The sequence below is a fragment of the Tachyglossus aculeatus genome, chromosome 1 (assembly GCF_015852505.1).
Source record: "Tachyglossus aculeatus isolate mTacAcu1 chromosome 1, mTacAcu1.pri, whole genome shotgun sequence".
Classification (NCBI taxonomy): Eukaryota; Metazoa; Chordata; class Mammalia; order Monotremata; family Tachyglossidae; genus Tachyglossus; species Tachyglossus aculeatus.
Window position 1 is genome coordinate 93,867,265 of NC_052066.1, and position 26,511 is coordinate 93,893,775.

Below are 26,511 nucleotides of genomic sequence, written 5' to 3' on the forward strand. Positions count from 1 at the left end.
GTCTTCATCTCCATTTTACAGATGCGGCAATTGAGGCACAGAGAAGTTAAGTGTCTTAACCAAGGTCACACAGCTGACAAGTGGCAGAGGTGACAAGTGGCAGAGAACCCACGACCTCTGACTCCGAAGCCCGTGCTCTTTCTACTAAGCAACGCTGTTTTGAAGGTAGAACTCACAGGATTTGATGTCAGATTGAATACGTGGGCTGAAAGAGAGATAAATTGAGGACAATGCCAAGACTTTAGGCCTGTTAGATAGGGAGAATAGTGGTGTTCTCTACAGTTTTGGCAAAGACATGGGGAGGACAGGGTTTGGGTGGGAAGATATACAGTTCAGTTTGGACGTGTTTAGTTTGAGGTATCAGCAGGAGTGCTCTGCACACAGTAAGCGCTCAGTAAATATGATTGAATGAATGAGGAAATGCAAGACTGTGAAGGAGTAAGGTCCGGATTGGAGAAGTAGATTCACTTTGACACTGTTAACCATCCCCTTCTCCTCAACACCTTATCCTTTGGCTTCACAGACTCTGTTAACCTCCTTGTTCTCCTCTTATCTCTCTGGCCATATTCTCAGTCTCCTTTGTGGGCTCCTCCTCCCCATCCTATCCCCTAACGCTCGGGACTCCTCAACGGTCAGTTCTTGGTCCCCTTTTCTTTCCATCTATACTCACTCCCTTGGTGAACTCATTAGCTTCCACTGCTTCAACTATCATCTCTACGGAGATGAAACCCAAACCTACATCTCCTCCCCCGTTCTCTCTCCCTCCAGGATTGTATCTCCTCATTCATTCATTCATTCATTCATTCATTCAATCATATTTATTGAGTGTTTACTGTGTGCAGAGCACTGTACTAAGCACTTGGGAAGTACAAACCTGCCTTCAGGACATCTCCACCTGGATGTCCGCCTACCACCTAAAACTAGACAATTCCAAGACTCAGCTCCTTATCTTCCCTCCAAAACTCTGTCCTCTGCCTGAATTTCCTGTCACTGTGGATGACACTACCAACCTTCCCGTCTCACAAGCCCGCAGCCTTGATGTCATCCTTGATTCCGCTCTCTCATTTACCCCATACATGATTATGGCATTTGATAAGTGCTTACTATGTGCCTAGCACTGTTCTAAGCGCTGGGGTAGATACAAGGCAATCAGGTTGTCTCACATGGGGCTCACAGTCTTCATCCTCTTTTTACAGATGAGGTAACTGAGGCACAGAGAAGTGAAGTGACTTGCCCAATGTCACATAGATGACAAGTGGTAGAGCCGGGATTAGAACTCATGACCTCCGACTCCCAAGCCCATGCTCTTTCCACTAAACCATGCTGCTTCACACATCCAATCCATCACCAAAACATGCCGGTATCACCTTCATAACATTGCCAAGATCCACCTTTTCCTCTCCATTCAAATTTGTTGATACAATCTCTCATAATATCCCAATTGGATTACTGCATCAGCCTCCTTTCTGATCTCCCATCCTCCTTTCTCTCCCCGCTTCAGCCTATACTTCACTCTGCTGCCCAGTTTATCTTTCTAGAGAAACGCTCTGGGCATGTCACTCCCCTCCTCAAAAATGTCCAGTGGTTACCTATCAACCTTTGAATCAAGCAAAAACTCCTCACTATTGGCTTGAAAGCTCTCCATCACCTTGCCCCCTCCTACCTCACCTCCCTTCTCTCCTTCTACAGCCCAGCCCGCACACGCCCACCCTGCACACTCCACTCCTCTGCTGCTAACCTCCTCACTGTGCCTCCTTCTCGCCTGTCCCACCATCAAGCCCTGGCCCACATCCTATCTCTGGCCTGGAATGCCCTCCCTTCTCACATCCACCAAACTAGCTCTCTCATTCATTCAATTGTATTTATTGGGCACTTACTGTGTGCAGAGCACAGTACTAAGCACTTGGGAAGTACAAGTTGGCAACATACAGAGATGGGTCCTACCCAACAGCGGGCTCACAGTCTAGTCTTCCCCCCACCCCGTCAAAGCCCTACTGAGAGCTCACCTTGTCCAGGAGGCCTTCCCAGACTGAGCCTTCCTTTTCCTCTGCACCTCCTTCCCTCCCCATCACCCCTACTCCCTCCCTCTGCTCTATCCCTTTCCCCACCCCACAGTACTTGTATATACTTGTACATATTATTCTACTTATTTTATTAATGATGTGTATATATCTATACACCACCTATGCTCCACCAATTGTCAGCTGTGTGACTTTGGGCAAGTCACTTAACTTCTCCGGGCCTCAGTTCCCTCATCTGTAAAATGGGGATTAAATCTGTGAGCCCCACGAGGGACAACCTGATCACCTTGTAACCTCCCCAGCGCTTAGAACAGTGCTTTGCACATAGTAAGCGCTTAATAAATGCCATCATTATTATTATTATTATCTATAATTCTATTTATCTATTTTAATGCTATTGATACCTGTCTACTTGTTTTGTTCCATTGTCTGTCTCCCCCTTCTAGACTGTGAGCCCATTGTTGGGTAGGGATTGTCTCTATTTATTGCCAAATTGTACTTTTCAAGTGCTTAGTAAAGTGCTCTGCACACAATAAGGGCTCAATAAATATGATTGATTGAATGAATGAATGAATCCCTATTTTACAGATGAGTTAACTGAGACACAGAGAAGTGAAGTGATTTGCCCAAGGTCACACAGCAGACACATAGCCGAGCAGGTATTAGAACTCAGGTCCTTCTGACTCCTCAGACCTCATTCTATTCATTAGGCCATGCTGCTTCATGCAGATACAGATATTCAGGTACATACAAGACATTCAAGTCAAATACAGTCCCTCTTGTGACTCACAGTCAAAGGAAAAGGAGAAAAGATATTTAATCCCCATTTTACAGATGAGGAAATGGAGGCACAGAAAAACAGAGCACAGGCCTGGGAGTCAGAAGCACCTGAGTTCTAATCCCAGCTTCAGCATTTGTCTGCTGTGTGACCTTGGGCAAATCACTTCACTTCACTTCTCTATGTCTCAGTTACCTCGTCTATAAAATGGGGGAGTAAGAGGGCGAGCCCCTTATAGGGTAGGGACTATATCCAACCTCATTAGCTTGTATCTACCCCAGTACTTAGAACAGTGCTTGACACAAAGTAAATGCTTGACAAATATCATCATTTTCATTATTATTATTATCATTACTCTCCCAAGTGCTTACTACAGTACTCTGCACACAGTAAATGCTCAATAAATATGATTGAATGAATGAATGAAGTCTTCTAAAACCTGATCAATACTTGGGAAAAAAGCTCACTCCCTTGTTACCATTAAACAGCGTCATTCAAATCCTAAACTAAGTGACAGCTTAGATTGTCTGAGAGTCATTGTTTTTTGTTTCTTTCTTATGGTATTCGTTAAACACTTACTATGTGCCAGAACTGTATCATCAACATCATCATCATCATCAATAGTATTTATTGAGCACTTACTGTGTGCAGAGCATTGTACTAAGTGCTTGGAAGAGTGCAATACAACAAAGTTGACAGATACGTTACCTGCGCACATTGAGCTTATAGTCTAGAGGGACTGTATTAAGCCCTGGGGTAGATTCAAGATAGTCAGGTTGGACACAGTCCCTGTCACACACGGAGTTCACTGTCTAAATCCCCATTTTACAGATGAGATAGCTGAGGCACAGGGAAGTTAAGTGACTTGATCAAGGTCACATAGCAGACAAAGTGGCAGAGCCCGAATTAGAACCCAGATCCACTGACTTCCAAGTCCTTGCTCTTTCCACTAGGCCATGCTCATTTCTAGACTGGTTTTAGACATTCTGGAAAATCCTGCATGAGGCAAAGCGTTAGCTTGGGCTCATCAATTGAAATGAAATTGAAACTCATAGAATAATAATAATCGTGGTATGTGAGCCCATTGTTGGGTAGGGAACCGTCTCTATATGTTGCCGACTTGTACTTCCCAAGCGCTTAGTACAGTGCTCTTGCACACAGTGAGTACTCAATAAATACTGTTGAATGAATGAATGAATAAGCCTTGTGCTAAGCACTGTACTAGTAATTCCTGTACAGGAGCAGCTAGTGGAAGGAATATGGGACTGGAAGCCTGAGGACCTGGCTTCACCTTGTAACTGCTGTTTGACCTTGGGCAAGTCACTTAACTTCTCTGTGCCTCAGTTTTCCTCTGTAAAATGAGGATTCAATACTGGTTCTCCTTCCTACTTAGACTATGAGCCCTGTGTGGACAAGGCCTGCGTCTGACCTGATTATCTTGTATCTTCCCCCGTGCTTAGAACAGTGCTTGATGCATAGAAAGCTCTTAATTCATTCATTCAACCATATTTATTGAGCACTTACTGTGTGCGGAGCACTGTACTAAGCCCTTGGAAAGTACAATTCGGCAAGCGATAGAGACGATTTCTGGCTCACAGTCTAGAAGTGGGAGACAGACAACAAAACAAAACAAGAAAACAGACATCAATAGCATCAAAATAGATTGATAGAATTATAGATATATACACATCGTTAATAAAATAAATAGAATAATACATAAGTACAAATATACGTATGTTTGAAGCAGCGTGGCTCAGTGGAAAGAGCACGGGCTTTGGAGTCAGGGGTCACGGGTTCAAATCCCAGCTCTGCCAATTGTCAGCTTTGTGACTTTGGGCAAGTCACTTAACTTCTCTGTGCCTCAGTTACCTCATCTGTAAAATGGGGATTAAGACTGTGAGCCCCCCGTGGGACAACCTGATTACCTTGTATCCTCCCCAGTGTTTAGAACAGTGCTTTGCACATAGTAAGTGCTTAATAAATGCCATCATTATTATTATTATTATTGTTATATATGCAAGTGCTGTGGGGCTGGGAAGGGGGTAGAGCAGAGGGAGTAAGGCAATGGAGAGGGGAGGAGCAGCAGAATAATAATAATAATAATAATGGCATTTATTAAGCTCTTACTATATGCAAAGCACTGTTCTAAGCACTGGACAAGGTGATCAGGTTGTCCCACGGGGGGCACACAGTCTTCATCCCCGTTTTACTGATGAGGTCATTGAGGCCCAGAGAAGTGAAGTGACTTGCCCAAAGTCACACAGCTGACAACTGATGGAGCTGGGATTTGAACCCCTGACCTCTGACTCCAAAGCCAGTGCTCCTTCCTCTGAGCCACGCTGCTTGTCCTCCTCCTCCTACTACAACCACAAGAAAAGGGGGGGCTCAGTCTGGGAAGGCCTCCTGGAGGAGGTGAGCTACTATTTGCCACAATTATTGCTGAGAAGATAGCCAGACACAGTGAAAACCATTCCAAATGTCCTCGGGAGAGGGTGCAGTGGGCCGTCCCAGCCCAGCCATGAATCTAGTTGAGAGACCCCCCCACCTTGCTCACTAAGCCAGTTTGTTGATGGCGAAACGGCATTGCCGTAATTGCACAACCTTCCTGACAGGGCCTCCGGCGATGGAACAAGACCCAAACATTCCAGCCAATCCAGTCTGGCAGCCAATCAGTGTGGACTGCTTTGCAACCATTAAAACGAACTTTAGACTGCGATTCAGTTCCAAATCGTGGGCAAAGGGAAGAGCTACAACATGGGAAACTCAACCCTCTGTTTTCTGATTTCATTTGCCCTGCTAGCTTACTACATCTACACGCCCCTTCCTGACAATATTGAAGAAACCTGGAAACTAACAGTCATTTGTAATAGTTTTAAGATTATGCATTATCTGGTAAGTTCAGAATTGTATTTCTTCTGGAAATTGAGTGGAAAAAACTGGATGTGAAGGGAGGTGCAGGTAATCTTTCTAGGGTGGAGGAGGTTTACAGTAATGTTCTTTCAGTTAATTATGTTAATGTAATGATTGTCATCTTTAAAGTCTAATCATGTTTTAGGAAGTTGTAAATGTAGTCCACAGATAATTGAGATTTAGTTTGGACCCTGAAGACAGTAATCAATCAATCAATCAATCAATCGTATTTATTGAGCGCTTACTGTGTGCAGAGCACTGTACTAAGCGCTTGGGAAGTACAAGTTGGCAACATATAGAGATTGTCCCCACCCAAGAGTGGGCTCACAGTCTAAAAGGGGGAGACAGAGAACAAAACCAAACATACTAACAAAATAAAATAAATAGAATAGATATGTACAAGTAAAATAATAAATAAATAAATAGAGTAATAAATATGTACAAACATATATACATATATACAGGTACTGTGGGGAAGGGAAGGAGGTAATGAATGAAAGGAAGTACTTCAACTTGACAGTGTTCATTCATTTTAGGAATTGTCCATGAATGAATAGCAGGTGCTGAAATTCTTCTAAATTTTTTCATCCATTTTTCTCACATGTATGCAGTTTCCAATTAACTGTAGATTACTGACAAATCATCAGGCTTTTAGAGTCACCGCAATTCTCTAGTATTCAGAGGAAGAGTGGACTGTTTGACATAGTGGATAGAGCACAGGCCTGGGTGTCAGAAGTCATGGGTTCTAATCCCAGTTCTGCCACTTGTCTGCTGGGTGACCTTGGGCAAATGACTTCACTTATTTGTGCCTCAGTTGCCACATCTGTAGAATGGGGAGGGATTGAGAATGTGAGTCCCATGTGGGACAGGGAGTGTGTCCAAGCTGATTAGCTTGTACCTACCCCGGGGCTTAGTAGAGTACCTGGCACATAGTAAGCGCTTAACAGATACCAAAATCATCATTATTATTATCTCAGAGAGGGGAGCAGGAAAGCAGGATGGGGATAGGATGTTCTGAGAGAAGGAGGGTGAAAGACACTGAAAAGATGCTGAGAGGTCTTTGTGGTCTGAGAATGTATCTATCAACTCTGTTGTATTATACTCTCCTAAACACGTAGTACAGTGCTGTGTGCACAGTGAGTACTCATTAATTATAATTGATTGATTGAAAGAGCAGTACATGGAAAAGTAGGAGAGTGGAGGTATAGATATAATTTATTTTTATTAATGTCTGTCTCCTGCCCTAGATTATAAACTCCTGATGGGCAGGAAACCTGTCTACCAACTCTGTTGATTTTTCTTTAATGGCATTTGTTAAGCCTTTACTATGTGCCAGGCCCAGTACTAAGTGTTGGAGTATATATAAACTAATCAGGTTGCACACAGTCTGTGTCCTGCTGCATGGGGCTCACAGTCTTAATCTCCATTTCACAGATGAGGAAATTGAGGCCCAGAGAAGTGAAATGACTTGCCCACGTGGTGGAGTCAGGATTGGAACCCAGGTCCTTGACTCCTAAGCCACTGCTCTAGCCACTAGACCATGCTGTACAGTGCCCTGCCCACAGTAAGGACTCAATTAATACCACTGATTGACATGTAGATGCTTAAGAAGAGACAATGGACATACATATAGGCAAGGTCAAGGTGATTAAGCTTACCCTTTTGTCTCACATTGCATACATTCATTCAGTCATTCAGTTGTAATTTATTGAGTGCTTACTGTGTGCAGAGCACTGTACTGAGGATTTGGTGAGTACAATAGAGAAATAAACACATTCCCTGCCCCCCCCCCCCCCACACAGACATGCACCACACACACACACTCACTCTCACAGATAGAATTTACACAGTACCTCAGACGCACGGCATGCTCACAAACGCATACCCAGGTAGATACACCCCTTACAATTGTGCACATGTAAGCCCCCACACACACAGGGCCTGGGCTGAAGTCATTATAATCATCATAATAATCAGTATAATCATTTCGAATAATTCTGCTGGATGATGACTGGACACCCCCGAGTGCTGGTACATTTTACCAGCTGGGGTAGATCCAAATGCCCAGGACCACCTCATAAGATTAGGCTTTGTCAACAGAGCTCATAGCTTCTCATTGTCTTGCAAAGAGATTGCACTGAGAGGAGCAACTTGACCTATGCAATAGAGCACAAGCCTGGGAGTCAGAAGGACCTGGGTTCTAATCCCAGCTCTGGCAAGTGTTTGCTATGTGACCCTGGGCAAGTCACTTCACTTCTTTGGTCCTCAGTGACCTCATCTGTGAAACAGGGATAAAGCCTGTGAGCCCCATGTGGAACATGAACTATGTCCAACTTGATTAGCTTGAATCTACCCCAGTGCTTAGTACAGTGTGTGACACATGATAAGAGCTTAACAAATACCATGAAAAAATTTTTAAAAAGGCACCCTGCACCTGAAGCCCCATGGAAGTTGGGATTCTGTAGAAGTAAGAGAGCCTCTCTTGCAACTGGACTCACAATGGTCTCACAATCAATCAATCAATCATATTCATTGAGTGCTTACTGTGTGCAGAGCACTGTACTAAGCGCTTGGGAAGTACAAGTTGGCAACATATAGAGACAGTCCCTACCCAACAGTGGGTTCACAGTCTAGAAGGGGGAGACAGAGAACAAAACCAAACATATTAACAAAATAAAATAAATAGAATAGATATGTACAAGTAAAATAAATAAATAAATAGAGTAATAAATATGTACAAACATATATACATATATACAGGTGCTGTGGGGAAGGGAAGGAGGTAAGGAGGGGGGATGGAGAGGGGGAGAGGAAGGAGGGGGCTCAGTCTGGGAAGGCCTCCTGGAGGAGGTGAGCTCTCAGTAGGGCCTTGAAGGGAGGAAGAGAGCTAGCTTGGTGGATGGGCAGAGGGAGGCCATTCCAGGCCAGGGGGAATGACATTTTCTAGGATTCATGCCTATTCTCCTCTTCCAACCAACTCCGCCTCCCACCCCTACAAACCCCTGGATCACAGGTCAAAGAAAATATGTGGGCAGGGAATATGTTTGCATATTGCTGTATCGTACTCCCCCTAGCACTTAGTGGAAGCAGCATGGCTCAGTGGAAAGAGCACAAGCTTGGGAGTCAGAGGAGGTGGATTCTAATCCCAGCTCCACCACTTGTCTGCTGTGTAACCTTGGGCAAGTCACTTAAGTTCTCTGAGTCTCAGTTACCTCATCTGGGAAACGGGGATTGAGACTGGGAGCCCTACATGGGACAGAGACTGCGCCCGACCCGATTTGCTTGGATCCACCCCAGCGCTTAGTACAGTGCCCGGCACGTAGTAAGCGCTTAACAGATATCATCAGTGCTTGGCACATAGTAAGCACTTAACAAATACTATTATTATTATTGTTATTGTACCTACCCCAGTGCTTAGAACAGTGTTTGGCACATAGTAAGCGTTTAAGAAATACCATCATTATTGTTATTAGTACAGTGCCCTGCACACAGTAAGCGCTCAATAAATATGACTGACTGACTAAGCAATTGCTCAGAAATTTCCCTCCAGTCTTCTTAAAGATCATCCTGAAAGTCAAATACATTCATTCATTCAATCATATTTATTGAGCGCTTACTGTGTGCACAGCACTGTACTAAGCGCTTGGGAAATACAAGCTGGCAACATATAGAGATGGTCCCTACCCAACAACGGGCTCACAGTCTAGAAGGGGGAGACAGACAACAAAACAAAACATGTAGACAGATGTCAAAGTCATCAGAACAAATAGAATTAAAGCTATATGCAAATCATTAACAAAATAAATAGAATACTAAATATGTACAAGCCAATGCTCTATCCATATCTTGTAAATATGGACAAGTAAAATAAATAGAGTAATAAATCTGTACAAATATATGTACAAGTGCTGTGGGGAGGGGAAGGAGGTAGAGTGGGGGGATGGCGAGGAGGAGAGGAAAAAGGGGGCTCAGTCTGGGAAGGCCTCTTGGAGGAGGTGAGCTCTCAATAGGGCTTTGAAGGGAGGGAGAGAGCTAGCTTGGCGGATGTGTGGAAGGAGGGCATTCCAGGCCAGGGGAAGGATGTGGGCCAGGGGTCGACGATGGAACAGGCGAGAACGAGGTACAGTGAGGAAGTTAGTGGCAGAAAAGTGGAGGGTGTGGGCTGGGCTGTAGAGGAGAGAAGGGAGGTGAGGTAGGAGGGGGTGAGGTGATGGAGAGCCTTGAAGCCGAGAGTGAGTAGTTTTTGCTCGATGTGTAGGCTGACAGGCAGCCACTGGAGGTTTTTGAGGAGGGGAGTTACATGCCCAGAGCATTTCTGCACAAAGATGATCCAGGCAGCAGAGTGAAGTATTGACTGAAGTGGGGAGAGACAGGAGGATGGGAGATCAGAGAGGAGGCTGATGCAGTAATTCAGTCGGGATAGGATGAGAGATTGAACTAGCAAGGTAGCGGTTTGGATTTAGAGGAAGGGACAGATATTGGCGATGTTGTGGAGGTGAGACTGGCAGGTTTTGGTGATGGATTGGATGTGTGGAGTGAACAAGAGAGCGGAGTCAAGGATGACACCAAGGTTGCGGGCTTGTGAGACAGGAAGGATGGTAGTGCCGTCTACAGTGAAAGGAAAGTCAGGGAGAGGGCAGAGTTTGGGAGGGAAGATAAGGAGTTCAGTCTTGGACATATTGAGTTTTAGATGGCAGGCAGACAGCCAGATGGAGATGTCAAGAGAAGCAATGGAAGGGTTATTGAATGTGTTCAATTCTTTTCGACATTATATGGGCTTCCCTATGACTCTGGGTGTATGAAGCACTATTGATTTTCCTAGCTGCTTAATTCTATTAATGTTAGAATAGACTGGGACTCAGAGGACCTCGGTTCTAATCCTACCACATGTCCGCTGAGTGACCTTGGGCAAGTCACTTAACTTTTCTGTGCCTTAGTTGCCTCATCTGTAAAATGGGGATTAAAGCTGCAACTCCCATATGGGACATGGATTGTGTCCAACCTGATGATCTTGAGTCTAACCTAAAGCTTAGTACAGTGCCTGTTGCACAATATACCAATGTACACATTCCCTGCTCACAATGATCTTACAGTCTAGAGGGGGAGAAAGACATTAATTTGAATAAATGAACTATTGATTTATGCTGAAGTGCCATGTGGCTGAGGGAAGGGTGAATAAAGGGAGCAAATAGGGGTAATGCAGAAGGTAGTGAGAAAAGAGAAAATGAGGGCTAGGTCAGGGAAGGCTTCTTGGAGGAGACTTGCCTTCAGGAAGCCTTTGAAGTTGGGGAGAGGATCCTCTGTCGAATATGAAGAGGGAGGCCATTCCTGGCCAGACACAGATCATGGGCGAGAGTTCAGCAGCGAGATAGATGAGATCAAGGTACAGTGAGTAGGTTGGCATTAGAGGAGTGAAGTGTGCATGCTGGGTTGTAAAAGGAAATCAGGGATTTCATCATCTATAATAATAATTTCATCATCTACAATAATCATCTATAATTTTCGGTTTTTATGGTAATCATTAACCATTTACTATGTGCCAGGCTCTGATAATCAAGATAATCAGGGGACACAGTCCATGTCCCAAAAGGGACTCATAGTCTTAAGCCCCACTTTGCAGATGAGGTAACTGAGGCACAGAGAAGTGAGGTGAAGTTTCAGGCAGGAGGGAGGGTATGAGTAAGGGGTTTACAGCAGGAGAGAAGAGTTTGAGGTGGGGTAAATAGAATAGGGTTAGAAAAGTAAAGGGCGGGCTGGGTCATAGTGAGAGAGGAGAGGAAATCATGTAGGTAGAAAGGAATGCTGACTAAAAGGGGTGCTTTAAAGCCAATAGTGAAGAGCTTCTGCTTGATGCGGAAATGGGGAAACCACTGGAGGGTTTTGAGGAGTGAGGAGACAAGCACAGAACAATCTTTAAGAAAAAATGATCCAGGAAAGAGAGTGAAGTATGAACTGGAGAGGGAAGAGGTCAGAGGCAGGAAGGTCAGCAAGGAGGCCCACGCGGTAGTCGAGACTGTACACGGTAGTCAAGACTGTACGAAAGTGCTTGTACTGGTTAGGTAACTGTTTGGATGGAGAGGAAGAGGCAGATACTAAAGATGCTGTGAAGATAAAACTGATAAAATTTGGTGACTGAATATGCAGGTTGAAGGAGAGAAATGCTAATGCTAGAATTGTGGGCTTGTGAGGCGGGGAAGATAGTAGTGGTGTCTACAGTGATGAGGAAGTTACAGGGAAGATAGGCTTTAGGTGGAAAATGAGGAGCTCTATTTATTTTGGACTTGTTTAGTTGGTGATGAGTCTCGTAGTCTTAAGAGCCCACCACTGGTCATTCACATCCCTTAGCTTGACCTGGCTTCTCTAAGCCTCTTGTTGGTTTAGAAAGTCATAAAGCATTGCAAGAGATAAATGAGTCATTTCTTGCTTTGCTGCAAGCTCTTCTTGAATTTCAGAGTACTTTTTATCAAATCATTCCTCGTGGTGGAACTTTGCTATCTCCAGCATTGGCCAAGTGTTCGTGAGAGATGATATCTCAGAGAATCGCAGTTCGTGTTGGTACTTGGGGCTGGAACTCCTGGTTCTGGAAGGTTTTCTGGGATATGGTCTTAGTGTTCCTGGCAGATGTTCTCATTCTCTGAGGGTGAGACACTGAGTCATCAGTCAGATATATAAAGATACGTCACTTTTACCTTAAAAGTGGGGTACCATTTTGAATTTCCTAAACTGGTCTTCACATTTAATTGTGAATCCGAAGTACTTTTATATCTCCAGAAATATGTGTTATTTATGAGGTTGGGCATAAAACAGGAACCCAAATAACTTGATTTACAAATAATACCTAAATAATCATCAAATTAAACAAAAACGTTTTAGATTTTACCGGATTTGGAGGAGTGTGAAGCTAAGGAATTTTGGCTCACTAGAAGTTCAGTCAACTATTTTCTCTTTATCTAGTTTCACAGAGATCTATTTCAACTTTGGCTATCAGATTTCAACAAACTGAAAATTCAGCCAAGCCTCTCTAAATTAGTATTCTTGGAGAGTTTGCCAAATTTGGGAAGTTTGAATTATAGAAACAACTCCAGTAATATAGGCAATCTGCACTCAGTGCCTGGGCAGATTCATCAAGGTTCAGCAAATCTTGGAATCTCTGCATTTGGGATCTGCCAAATCACCTTCCAATTTCTTCTTCAAACGGTGAATCTTTACATGCCTAGCCAGAAGAGCTTGCTTTTCAACTGCACCCAGGGTTTGTGTCTTTGGTAAAACTGTGTGAAACTTGACTCCCTTCCCTCCCTTGTGTTCTAATAATCTCTTAATTCCCTGAGTTTCCTGCATTCCTCATTCAGCTGGTTCAAAGCAGTAGGCTGGTTACTCAAACTTTTAAAAGCTCACTTTGGGAAAATGGATATTGTTTCCTACTTTTGCACTGAGGAATGCTTGAGCAATGATTGGGAAATGCTAGGCTTTAGCCTGAATTTGGCAATCAGCGGAGACTTTGGTAACAATGCAGTTCATGTTTAAAGTCTGTCAATCAATCAATCGGTCAGTGGTATTTGTCAAGCACTTACTGTGTGCACTGTACTAAGGGTTTGGGAGAGAACACAAGAATTGGTAGACATGTTCCCTACCCTAAGAAGCTTACAGTCTACAGGGGGAGACAGATGTTAATGTATAATGGCTATGGACATACGTGCTGGGGGCTGATGGTAGTACAGTACTCTGCACACAGTAGGCACTCAGTAAATATGATTGATTAAATAAATGAATGAAGTACTTAGAAGGTACAGATCCTAGTGCATAGGTGACAAGGAAGGGAGAATGAAAAGAGGCAAAGAGGGTTTATTATTATTATTATTAATAATAATAATAATAGTAATAATAATTTTGGTATTTGCTAATCACTTACTCTGTACCAGGCACTGTACTAAGTGGTGGGGTGGATACAAGCAAATTGGGTTGGACACAGTCCCTGTCCCACATGGGGCTCACAGTCTCTATCCTCATTTTACAGATGAGGTAATTGAGGTACAGAGAAGTAAAGTGACTTGCTCAAGGTCACACAGCAGACAAGTGGTGGAGCTGGGATTAGAACCCACAATTTCTGACTCCCAGGCCTGGGCTCTATCCACTATGCCATGGTGCCTCAATTAACTGGCGGAAGGCCTCTTGCCAACAACTACCTCCCATCAGCAATGTTCAGGGGTTCCTATATGAGAACTCCCACAAAGAAGGGAAGGAACCCACCCTTCACCCCAATATAATTACTAATCCAAAAACAAGATCCAAATGCTTAGTAAAGTGCTCTTCACACAGTAAGCGCTCAATAAATATGATTGAATAAATGAATGAATGAATACCACATAATTGGTCCACATCAGTGCAGTTTACTGGCTCACCCATATACTGCTTTAGGGACCTCTGGTCTTGCCTCTGAATCGCAGAGCCAAGACCAGTGTCTCCTGGGACCATTTTGTACACTTCAACACTCCTAGCTCCTCCCCAGTTTCACCCTGGAGGTGGGCATCCTTGACTCTGACATCAGTCTGTCTGGACTAGAATACAACAGGTGTGTTCGCATATTTTGGGCTGTACCCTGGTTGGGAGTATGTGCAGTTATTGCAAAAGGGTTATGGTGGGGTCAGCTAAAATGACTTTCTTGGACTGATAGACAGTGGGAGGTTTTCCTAAGCACTTAGTATGGCTCTCTGCACACAGTAAGCACTCAATAAAGTTGATTGGTTTGCTGAAAAAGCACTGACTTTTCTCCAAAGATAATTGGTCAAGGCCAAAGGCCAAGGCCAAATGCAGTTACTTACTATGTGAAGTAAGTAACTATGAACTTACCTCTCATGAACTTACTATGTTCCAGGCACTGTACTAAGTACTGGGTTAGGTACAACCAAATTGAATTGGACACAGTCCCTGTCCCATGTGGGGCTCAAAGTCTCAACCCCCATTTTACAGATGAGGTAATTGAGGCACAGAGAAGTAAAGTTGCTTGCCCAAGGTCACACAGCAGACAAGTGGCAGAGCCAATATTAGAACCCATGACCTTCTGACTCCCAGGCCTGTGCTGTATTTTAAGTAGAGTTTAAGTAGGATTAAGGCCAAATAATATCCCCTACCTTCCATGTTGGTCAAAAATTCTGAAGCTCATTATTAAAACTCTTCCCAAGTATGATTTATTTGGGTTTTCAGCAGGATTGTATAATTCTATGGATGATATTGGGGAGGAAAAGATTTGTTCAAAATAAGGCATCTTAAGAATAATATAATGCTAATAATAGGACTAATAATAGCAATAATAATCATAATTGTGGTATTTGCTAAGCACTTACTATGTGCAAAGCAATGTTCTAAACACATATTGTACACACACAGGATAAGCAGACTTGACATAGTCCTTGTCAATCATGAGATCACAGTCTTAGTAAGAGAGAGAACAGGTATTGAACCTTCATTTTAAAGATGAGGAGACTGAGGAGTAGAGAAGCTTAGTGACTTGCCCAAGGTCACAGAAATGGCTGATCTAGGAATCTTAACATGGTCTCCTAACTCCCAGTCCTGGAATAGCATAAGGATGATGGTCAATGCCTCCGTAGATGAATGAGGGCTATAGCCACTTAGGAAAGGACACCAGCTTAAGCAGACTGAATTGTACAGCTTACATTTGGTGCTGTTGCTTCCAGCTGGGATCAGCATTAGAGCGGTTATGGACACGCTGGACAACTATTCCTAGACTGTGAGCCTGTTGTTGGGTAGGGACCGTCTCTATATGTTGCCAACTTGTACTTCCCAAGCACTTAGTATAGTGCTCTGCCCACAGTAAGTGCTCAATAAATACGATTGAATGAATGAACTGTTCCTTGACCCCAGAAACTTGGGGAAGACCATTTCACAATGTAAGATCCCTACTGACTGATTGTAATGATAATGATGATTATGGTATTCGTGAAGCACTTACTATGTGCCAGGCACTGTACTTAGTGCTGGGTTAGGTACAATCGAATTGGGTTCATTCATTCATTCATTCAATCGTATTTATTGAGCGCTTACTGTGTGCTGGACATAGTCCCTGTTACACACGGGGCTCACAGTCTCAACCCCATTTTACAGATGAGGTAATTGAGGCACAGAGAAATAAAGTTACTTGCCCAAGGTCACATAGCACAGAAGCGGCAGAGCCAGTATTAAAACCCATGACCTTCTGATTCCCATGCCAGTGCTCTATCCATTACACCATCAGGGGTCTCCACAACATGTGTGTGGTATTACATATCTGTAGTTTATTTGAGATCTAGACTGTAAGCTCATTGTGGGCAGGGGTTCTCTCTATTGCTGTATTGTAGTTTTCTAAGTGCTTAGTACAGTGCTGTGCACACAGTAAGCACTCAATAAATGATTGAATGAGTGACTGTTCATATTTATTTGTTTATGTTGTTGTCTGACTCCCCTCTAGACTGTGAACTCATTGTGGACAGGGAACATGTCTACCAACGCTGTTATATTGTTATACTGGAATTTCCCAAGCAGCTGGTACAGTGCTCTCCACATAGTAAGCGCTCAATAAATGTGATTATTGATTGGCTGACTGATCTCTATGATCCTCAAAGAACCCTAAACACACCTGCTACCTGAAGAAGCAGTGAGGCATAGTTCATTCATTCATTCAGTTTTACTTATTGACCTCCTACCATGTGCAGAGCACAGTACTAAGCTCCTGGAAGAGTACAGTACAACAATAAACATACCCATTCCCTTTGCCCAATGAGCTAACAGTCTACAGAAGGAGACAGACATTAATATAGATAAATAAATAAATTACAGATGTGTACGTACGTGCTGTGGAGCTGGGTAAGCTCGGATCAGAGATTACTTTGGAAAAATGCTCTAGGAGACCTCTGATGGACTTCTGGAAAATGGAAGATGTGATGCTACTTACCTCTCTGATGTCTGTCTGCCAGTGTCTGAAAGATGAATGAGCCTCAGTTCTTAGGGAGAACCTGCTCAGAGGAATCGATTAAAATGATGGTGTGTAGGTCCAGGCATACGCTCTCAACTTTGCCAGTTGGGATCCCAAGTTGGCTTGAAGTAATAATAACAATAATAATTACAGTATTTGTTAAGCACTTTAAGAATACAGTGCCAGACACTGTACTAAGTGCTGGAGTATATACAAGGTAATTGAGTTGGATTCAGTCCCTCTCTCACAAAGGGCTCACAGCCTTAATCCCCATTTTCCAGATGCGGTAAGAGAAGTGAAGTGACTTGCCCAAGGTCACACAGCAGACAAGTGGCTGAGTCAGGATTAGAACCCATGTCCTTCTGACTCCCAGGCCCGTGCTTTCTCCGCTAATCCAGGCAATAACACCTGTGTTTCTAAGTGGTCCTTCTATTACCAAAGCACCCTATTCCTCACAACACCCTTGTGAGGTATTATTACCCCTACGTTAACAGCAGGGGAAACTGATGCACGGTAAGGTTAAGTGACTTGCCCAAAGCCACAGAGCAAATGGGGGTCAGAGCTGGGACTTGAACTTGGGATTTCTGGCTTTCAGGCCCATGGCTAGGCAACGAGGGAGTAGGCAGGCAAAAGTGCAGCACACAGAGGTTTTTGTGAGTGTGTGAGCATCATTAGTAGTATTTCTTGAGTGCCTATCACATGCAGGACACTATACTAAGCAGTTGGCAGACTGAGCCCCCTTTTTCCTCGCCTCCTCCCCATCCCCCCACCCTACCTCCTTCCGCTCCCCACAACACTTGTATATATATTTGTAAAGATTTATTACACTATTTATTTTACTTGTACATATTTACTATTCTATTTATTTTGTTGATGATGTGCATATAGCTTTAGTTATATTTGTTCTGATGGCTTTGACACCTGTCTACATGTTTTGTTTTGTTGCCTGTCTCCCCCTTCTAGACTGTGAGCCCGTTGTTGGGTAGGGACCATCTCTATATGTTGCCGACATGTACTTCCCAAGCACTTAGTACAGTGCTCTGCACACAGTAAGTGCTCAATAAATACTAATAATAATAAATAATGATAGTATTTGTTAAGCACTTACTATGTGCAAAGCACTGTTCTAAGCTCTGGGGGGATACAAGATAATCAGGTAGTCCCACAGAGGCTCACAGTCTTAATCCCCATTTTACAGATGAGGGAACTGAGGCACAGAGAAGTTAAGTGACTTGCCCAAAGTCACACAGCTGACACTTGGTGGAGTCGGGATTTGAACCCATGACCTCTGACTCCAAAGCCCATGCTCTTTCCACTGATCCACACTGCCTCTCTAATACAATACGACTGAGTGAATGAATGAGTGATAAATACAATTGAATGAATGAATGAGTGAATATAACTGATCTGAAATTGAGGTATAATTGAGAAAAAGCATGACCCTAGTGGCAAGAACCCAGGCCTGGGAATCAGAGTTCTGTTTTTCAGTCCTGACTTTGCCACCTGTCTGCTGTCTGACCTTGGGCAAGTCATGTCACTTCTCTGTGCCTGAGTTACCTCATCTGTCAAATAGGGATTAAGGCTGTGATCCCCATGTAGGACATGGGTAGTGTACAACCTGATTAGCTTGTAGCTACCACAGTGCGTAGTTACAGTGCCTGGCACATATTTAAATGCTTAAGCGTGGCTCAATGGAAAGAGCCCGGGTGGGAATCAGAGGTTGTGGGTTCTAATCCCAGCTCTGCCATTGATCAACTGTGTGACTTTGGGCAAGGCACTTCACTTCTCCCAGCCTCAGTTACCTCATCTGTTAAAGGGGATGAAGACTGTGAGACCCACGTGGGACAACCAATTACCCCAGCACTTAAAACAGTGCTTGTCACATAGTAAATGCTTAACAAATGCCATCATTAAGAGATGTAGTATGGCTCAGTGGAAAGAGCATGGGCCTTGGAGTCAGAGGTCATGGGTTCAAATTCCAGCTCCACCAATTGTCAGCTGTGTGATTTTGGGCAAGTCACTTAACTTCTCTGTACCTCAGTTCCCTCATCTGTAAAATGGGGATTAAGACTGTGAGCCCCCATGGGACAACCTGATTACCTTGTAACCTCCCCAGTGCTTAGAACAGTGCTTGGCACATAGTATGCGCTTAGGAAATGCCATTATCATCATCATACCATTAAAAATACCTAACACATACACAATCCCTGCTCTGAAGGAGCAAACAATCTCATGGGGAGATGGGCAAGCACTAAATTATTTATAAAGAGTGGGAACAGAAGAAACAGCTGCCAGAAATGAAAAGACAAAGTAATGAGTAATCAAACTCTATATCAGTTTCTAACATGCAGAAGTTACATTCTTGCAAAAGAGTTACATCAAGGAAAACTCATGGGTTCCACACTAAGTGCATGCATACAAGACATTTCTTCCAAATTTGCAGTGTTGAATATCCAAATTGGCTGACATTGCCATTTGGATGTTTCATAATTCCCTGAAATTGTACTAGCCCCTAAATGAAGTGAATATACATGTTCCGACAGAATTTGCTGGACAGGTTATTGTTGGGATGATTATGTATACATAAGCGTTGAGGACGTCTAGTGGGAAAAAATTAATCAAGGAAGGCTTCTAGCAGGAGGTGGAATTTTATGAGGGCTTTTAACCTGAAGAAAGAAAGCTGTGAATGAGGCTTTGAAGCTGGAAATCAAATTCCATTTCTTCTAATCCAAATTTTCTGTTGGAGGTGGAACAATCTCCTCCATTTTAGGACAAGACAGAACTGATGTTCTGTAAAATGCAGTTGCCCATTCCTCTTTACATCAAACAGAAACTCCTGACCATCAGTTTTAAAGGCCTCAGCACTTTTCCCCCTCCTACACTCCCACTACACCCCTGGTCATTCTCTTTCTTCCCTTCATGCCAATCTACTCTTCATACCTCATTTCTTCCTCATGCTCTCCCTCTTCCCTAGAACTTCCTCCTCCTTCACATCTGAGAAACCATGGTCTCCCTGTCTTCAAAGCCCTTCTGAAGTCAATCACCTACAAGGGACCTTCCCTGTTAAATTTATAATCTCTCATAACCTCCAACTGCCATTTCAACACTTCTCCTGCAACTCACATGTATACAATCAGTTTTTTCTAATACCATGCCATTTTGAGGCCAAACAGATTTCCATTTTGAAAGAACAGTCCCTATTTCCCTTACAGACAAATTGTGGGGTGAAAACAGATTCAATTCAATTCCATTCAATTCAATCGTATTTAAAGAAGTTAACTGACTTGTTCCTGGTCCCACAGCAGACAAATAGAGGAACTAGACTAGACCCCAGGTCCTTCTAAATCCCAGGCCGATGCTCAAACCACTAAGCAACGCTGCTTCTTGAGACATTAAAACACAAGGCAGAATTTTTCTCTCCTGGGATCGATAATAATAAAGGAACTAGTAGTCAAGAAATACACTGAAGATTAATCTTAGGAAGACTTGCTATGAAGAGCCTGGAAAAAGTCATGAAATGTGCTATGTAACAATTACCACAAAAATACAAATTGTCAATTCTATGGTGTTTCCAGTGACAATGCATGGATCTGAAAGCTGGACGGCGAAAAAACAGGATATAGCATCGAGTCCTTTGAAACATGGTGTTGGAGAAGGCTTTTGCAAATATGTGGACTGCCCAACACACATTCAAATGTGATTGGGAGTAAATTAAGCATAAATGGTGTTTTTAAAGGCCAAGTGGCTCAACTTAGCTTAGCTTATTTTGGACACATTATCAAGGGAACTAATTCTCTGGAGAAGACATTAATGCTATGAAAATTCCAGGGAAAACGTGGAAAAGGCAGACCAGTAGCTAGATGGATAGAGACCATAACAACGGTAACGGAAGAACCATTAGCATGGTTAGGGATTATGGCAGAAGACAGGACGTTCTGGAGAAAGTATATTCATAGGGTCGTATGAATTGGAAATGACTCAATGGCACTTGATGATAATAATAATAATAAAGGACCAGAATTTCAGGCTCCTCAGGGCTCAGAGTTAAGGGCACACCCATAGCGCCCAGTCTTCCCAGAATTTTGTGGCAGCCTCATGCTGTGGGTGTGATGGAAGTAACTTTTATCCCCATCCAGGAGCTTCAGATGAGCATTTGCAAGAACATAGACCTTCATTTTTTAGAAGAACTGGGTGTATCAGTTGGCGTAACCTAAAGCATAAGAAACATCAGGAATGTCTTTGGTAGAAACTTTGAATGCCAGTAATAAGTATATTTTTATAAGGAACACTTAGTGATTCTGGATACCTTAAATTCAGAAAGCAAATATAATAAATAAATAAAATGTTCCCCCAGCAGAAAAAGTGCAGCTTCTTCGGTCAATTCATTAATAATATTCATTTTGGAACATGTTTTGCAGAGCACTGAGAGGAAAGAGCATGGGCCTGGGAGTCAGAGGACCTGGGTTCTAATCCCAGCTCTGCCAATTGCTTGCCCATTGCTTGCTATGTGACCTTGGGCAAGTCACCTAACTCCTCTGTGCCTCAGTTTCCTCAATTCTAAAATGGGGATTCAATACCCGTTCTCCCTCCTACTTAAGACCTTGAGCCCCCAAAAGGGACAGGGATTCTGTCTGACCTAATTAATTTGTACCTAACACAGGGTTTAGAAAAGTGTTTGACACATAGTAAGCATGTAATAAGTACCACAGTACACACAAACAAACAGAAGCAAAGACACAGTCCCTACCCTGAAGAAGCTGACAATCTAATGGGGAGACAAGAGGATAAGACCTACCAATCATTCAATAAGTAAAATAATAATAGAATAGGAAATCAATTCAATAAGTAAATAAACATCCACATGTTACTGTGACTTTTGGGATGACATCACCAGGAAGGTGGGGATTAATCACTGAATAACTCCTGGATTCTTAGGAAAGAAGTGGCTTGGGACTTTCTATTGAGATATGATTTTATATTGAAATAGTTTGTGATACTCCACTGAGTACATGGATAATTCCAATCTGTAATATGTAAAATACCATATGTGCGATGTTTGTATGAGTTTTTTGTTTTTATTTCAGATTTGTAAATATCTGTTTATCGTTTCTTTGATCTTAGGCTACATCAACTGAAATGCTGGGGCTTGCCCACTATATGGATGTTATTTATACAATCACAAATCAAGGAAACGTGGGACCAATATCAGATGAAAATGTCACTGTGACAGATACGACATTTAATGGCATCCCAGTTCGTTTATATGTGCCAAAGAGGAAATCTGATAAGCTGAAAAGGGGAGTGTTCCACATTCATGGTGGTGGTTGGTGTGTAGGAGATAAAGGTAAGTGCAAAAATGAAACATTTCTTCAGTAGCAAAGTAATTACTGAATCTGCTAAAGTGTGTGTCAATGTGTTAGACAATATATATACTTATGTATAGGATGGTCTTAGTGGCTTGGCTTCTTATTCAGTCAACCACTCAGTGATGTTTTTTGAAAACTAAGTGAATGCAAAGCACCATCCTAATGGATAATGGATACAACAAGACTTGATTCCTGGACATCAAGGACCTCACAATCTAATGATAATAATAATAATAATAATAATAATAATAATAATAATAATAATAATAATAATAATAATGGCATTTATTAAGCACTTACTATGTGCAAAGCACTGTTCTAAGCACTGGAATCTAAAACCTTTGGAGTCAGAGGTCATGGGTTCAAATCCAGGCTCTGCTAATTGTCAGCTGTGTGACTTTGGGCAAGTCACTTACCTTCTCTGTGCCTCAGTGACCTCATCTGTTAAATGGGCATTAAGACCGTGAGCCCCCCGTGGGACAACCTGATCACCTTGTAACCTCCCCAGCACTTATGTGCTTTGCACATAGTAAGCACTTAATAAATGCTATTATTATTATTATTATTATTATATTATTATTCCTCTCCCCCTCGCCCCCCCTCCATCCCCATCTTACCTCCTTCCCTTCCCCACAGAACCTTTATATATGTATATATGTTTGTACATATTTATTACTCTATTTATTTTACTTGTACATATCTATTCTATTTATTTTATTTTGTTAGTATGTTTGGTTTTGTTCTCTGTCTCCCCCTTCTAGACTGTGAGCCCACTGTTGGGTAGGGACTGTCTCTATATGTTGCCAACTTGTACTTCCCAAACGCTTAGTACAGTGCTTTGCACACAGCAAATTGATTGACTGATTAAAACAGTAGATAATGGACTTATGAGGAAAGGCAGAATACATTAAAATCAAAACAATGTGAGTCACAAGGAATATGCTAATGTCCTTGTGGGCAGGGACTGTGTCTACCGACTTTTTTGAATTGCACTTTCCCCTGAATATGGCAAAGTCTCCTTAAATGCCACTGATTGATTGATTGATCGATTGATCAATTGTCCATGCAGTGTGACTCAGAGTGGGGGGCAGTGTGTGTCCAGGCACATGGCCTAGTGGATAAAAGCATAGGCCTGGGAGTCAGAAGGTCGTGGGTTCTAATGCCGGCTTTGTCCTTGTCTGCTGTGTGTCCTTGGTCAAGTCACTTCACTTCTCTGATCCTCAGTTACCTCATCGGTAAAATGGGGATTGAGACTGTGAGCCCCACATGGGACAGGGACTGTGTCCAACCCAATTTACTTGTTACCACCCCAGTGCTTAGCACAGTACTTGATACATAGTAAGTGCTTAACAAGCGCTATTATTATTATCATTATCATTGCCGCGGGCCGGGGGTGGCCTCCACGCCGCGGGCCGGGGCTGGGGGAGACGCCCCTGGTCGGTAGGGACCGACCGTCTCTAGGTGTTGCCACCTTGGACTTCCCCAGCGCTTAGTACACAATACGATTGAGAGGATGAATGACTGAATCCTATCCCCCCCATCTTACCTCCTTCCCTTCCCCACAGCCCCTGTATATATGTATATATGTTTGTACAGATTTTTTTACTCTATTTATTTATTTATTTATTTTATTTGTACATATCTATTCTATTTATTTGATTTTGTTAGTATGTTTGGTTTTGTTCTCCGTCTCCCCCTTTTAGACTGTGAGTCTACTGTTGGGTAGGGACTGTCTCTATGTGTTGCCAGTTTGTACTTCCCAAGCGCTTAGTACAGTGCTCTGCACATAGTAAGCGCTCAATAAATACGATTGATGATGATGATGATGATATTATGCAGTGCATCTCAGGGATAGAAGCATGGTCTAGTGGAAAGAGCACAGGCCTCGGGGTCAGAGGATCTGGGTTCTAATCCCAGTTCTGCCAATTGCTTGTTGAGTGTCTCAATTTTCTCAACTATAAACTAGGGATTCAATACCTCTTCTCCCTCTTACTTAGACCATGAGCCCCATGTGGGTCAGGGACTGTGTTCAACCTAATTAACTTATATCTATCCTAACTTAGAACTGTGTTTGGCACATAGTAAGTGCTTAACAAATACCATAAAAAAGAGTGTGGGTCCATGTGGCTCATTTTGGGGAGGAAGTGCTAGCTCAGTGGATTCATTCATTCATTCAATCGTATTTATTGAGCGCTTACTGTGTGCAGAGCACTGTACACTTGAGAAGTACAGGTTGGCAACATATAGAGACGGTCCCTAACCAACAACGGGCTCACACCCAGGAAGAAAGTTTCCATGGTGCTACTGTTTCTTTTTCCTAAATGGAAAGCGCTAAATTAACCTTGGGGTAGATACAAGTTAATCAGGTTGGACACAGTCTATGTCCCACATGGGGCTCACAGTCATAATCCCCACTTTACAGATGAGGTAACTGAGGCACAGAGAAGTTTAATGACTTGCCCAGGGTCACACAGCATGTAAGTGGCAGACAAGTGGCAGAGCTGGGGTTTGAGAAGCAGCATGGCTTAGTGAATTAGAGCATGGGCCTGGAAGTCAGAAGGACCTGTGTTCTAATCCCAGCTCTGCCACTTGACTGCTGTGCACCCTTGGGCAAGTCACTTCTCTTTTTCATGCCTCAATTCCCTCATCTGTAAAATGGGGATTGAGACTGTGAGCCCTGTATGGGCCAGGGACTGTGTCTAACCTGACTTGCTTGTATTGATCCCAGTGCTTAGTTTAGTGCCTGACAGAGCACTTAACAAATACCACTGATATTATTATTTGGTCCTTCTGGCTCCCAGGCCCATGCTCTATCCACCAATCCATGATGCTTCCATTCTGCCTCACTCTTCACCTCATAGAAAGAGTCAAAACAAATTGGAGTTTCATAGTAAGTCATTTGTGATAGTTAATTAAATGCTGCAAAGGAGCCATAACTTGCTAGAGTAGTTTGAAATTTCTTATTTAATGAGGGCAGAACTAACATCCCGACATTCTGCATCATCATTTGTAACCCACGAGCTGTTAGTGAAGGGAGGCTTATCTACATGGAAAATGATTCAAAGATATCACTGTTTTGACGTTGCGCCTCTCGTGCAGTGACTACTTAAAGGGACTCAGAAGGAAGCCAGGAGCACACCCAAAAATTGCTGAGGTGGACAAGAGAAGTAGAGGTTTCCCGATTAGCACTGGACTTCTAGACTGTGAGCCCGCTGTTGGGTAGGGACTGTCTCTATATGTTGCCAACTTATACTTCCCAAGCGCTTAATACAGTGCTCTGCACACAGTAAGCACTCAATAAATATGATTGAATGAATGAATGAATGAATAGCACTGAAGTAGACAATATTTTCATATGGGCTGAACATCAAATTGTCTTAAGTTTCTAGTTAGTAGTGGTAGTTGTAATAGTATTTAGCTACTTCTAGGAGCTAATACAAGTAGTATTAGTATAAATAGTAGATATTTAGTTTATAAATAGTATAAATACTAATAATATTTAGCTGCTTCTAGCAGAGAAGCAGCGTGGCTCAGTGGAAAGAGCTCAGGCTTGACAGTCAGACGTCATGGGTTCTAATTCCATCTCCATTACTTGTCAGCTGTGTGATTTTGGGCAAGTCACTTAACTTCTCTGGGCCTGAGTTCCCTCATCTGTAAAATGGGGATTAAAACTGTGAGCCGCACATGGGACAACCTTGATTACCTTGTATTCCCCCCGCCCACCCAGTGCTTAGAAGAGTTCTTGGCACATAGTAACCGCTTAACAAATACCAACATTATTATTATTGAGCACCAACTTGATGCAGTGCACTGTATTAGGTACTTGGGAAGCTCAGATAAGCACCAGGTGCTAGGCATCAGGGCATACTAAGGGTTTTGATGGCTACAGTCAGAAAGGTGATTAGTTATCATAAGGTGAATTTAAGAAATGTGCTATCTGAGTTGGTGATAATAAGCTTGCAAGCAGTTGCCCAATTTCCTTTTTCCTTATTTGTTAAGTCCTTACTAAGTGCCAGGCACTGTTCTAAGAGCAGGATAGATAAATGATAACCAGGTTGGACACAGTCTCTGTTCCACATGAAACTCACAGTCTTAATCCCCATGTCACAGATGAGGTGAGAATTTAAGAATTTAAATACTTAAATTAAGAACTTAATTTGAGAATTTAATTTAATTTTAATACAGAGAGAATTTAAGTGACTTGCCCAGGGTCACACAGCAGACAAATGGTGGAGCTGGCATTAGAACCCAGGTTCTCTTACCCACCAGGAGCATGTGCTTTCCACTAGGCCATGCTGCTTTGCTAGTGTGTAAGAGTCTTGTGGCATTTACTACTGGTTTACAACACAGAGAGGAACATGTATAGGTATCCTTTGGTCCTGCTAGATGGAGTCGAACAAGGATAATTATTATCCCAGAAACCTTTTCATATTTGAAATGCAGATGAGCAAGTTGCAGGCTAGAGCAAGA

At 42.8% G+C, this 26,511-nt stretch overlaps 1 protein-coding gene across 1 annotated transcript in view; it reads left to right on the forward strand.

Annotated features, from left to right (window-relative positions):
* The first annotated feature begins 5,499 nt into the window (after positions 1–5,499).
* The window catches only part of LOC119926093 (arylacetamide deacetylase-like), a 34,873-nt gene continuing 13,861 nt past the window's right edge, over positions 5,500–26,511 (forward strand). The window contains exons 1-2 of the mRNA XM_038744459.1: positions 5,500–5,691; positions 21,797–22,019. Of these exons, the coding sequence (XP_038600387.1) occupies positions 5,554–5,691; positions 21,797–22,019 (361 nt within the window). The 5' untranslated portion in view covers positions 5,500–5,553. The remainder of the gene's footprint in view (positions 5,692–21,796; positions 22,020–26,511) is intronic.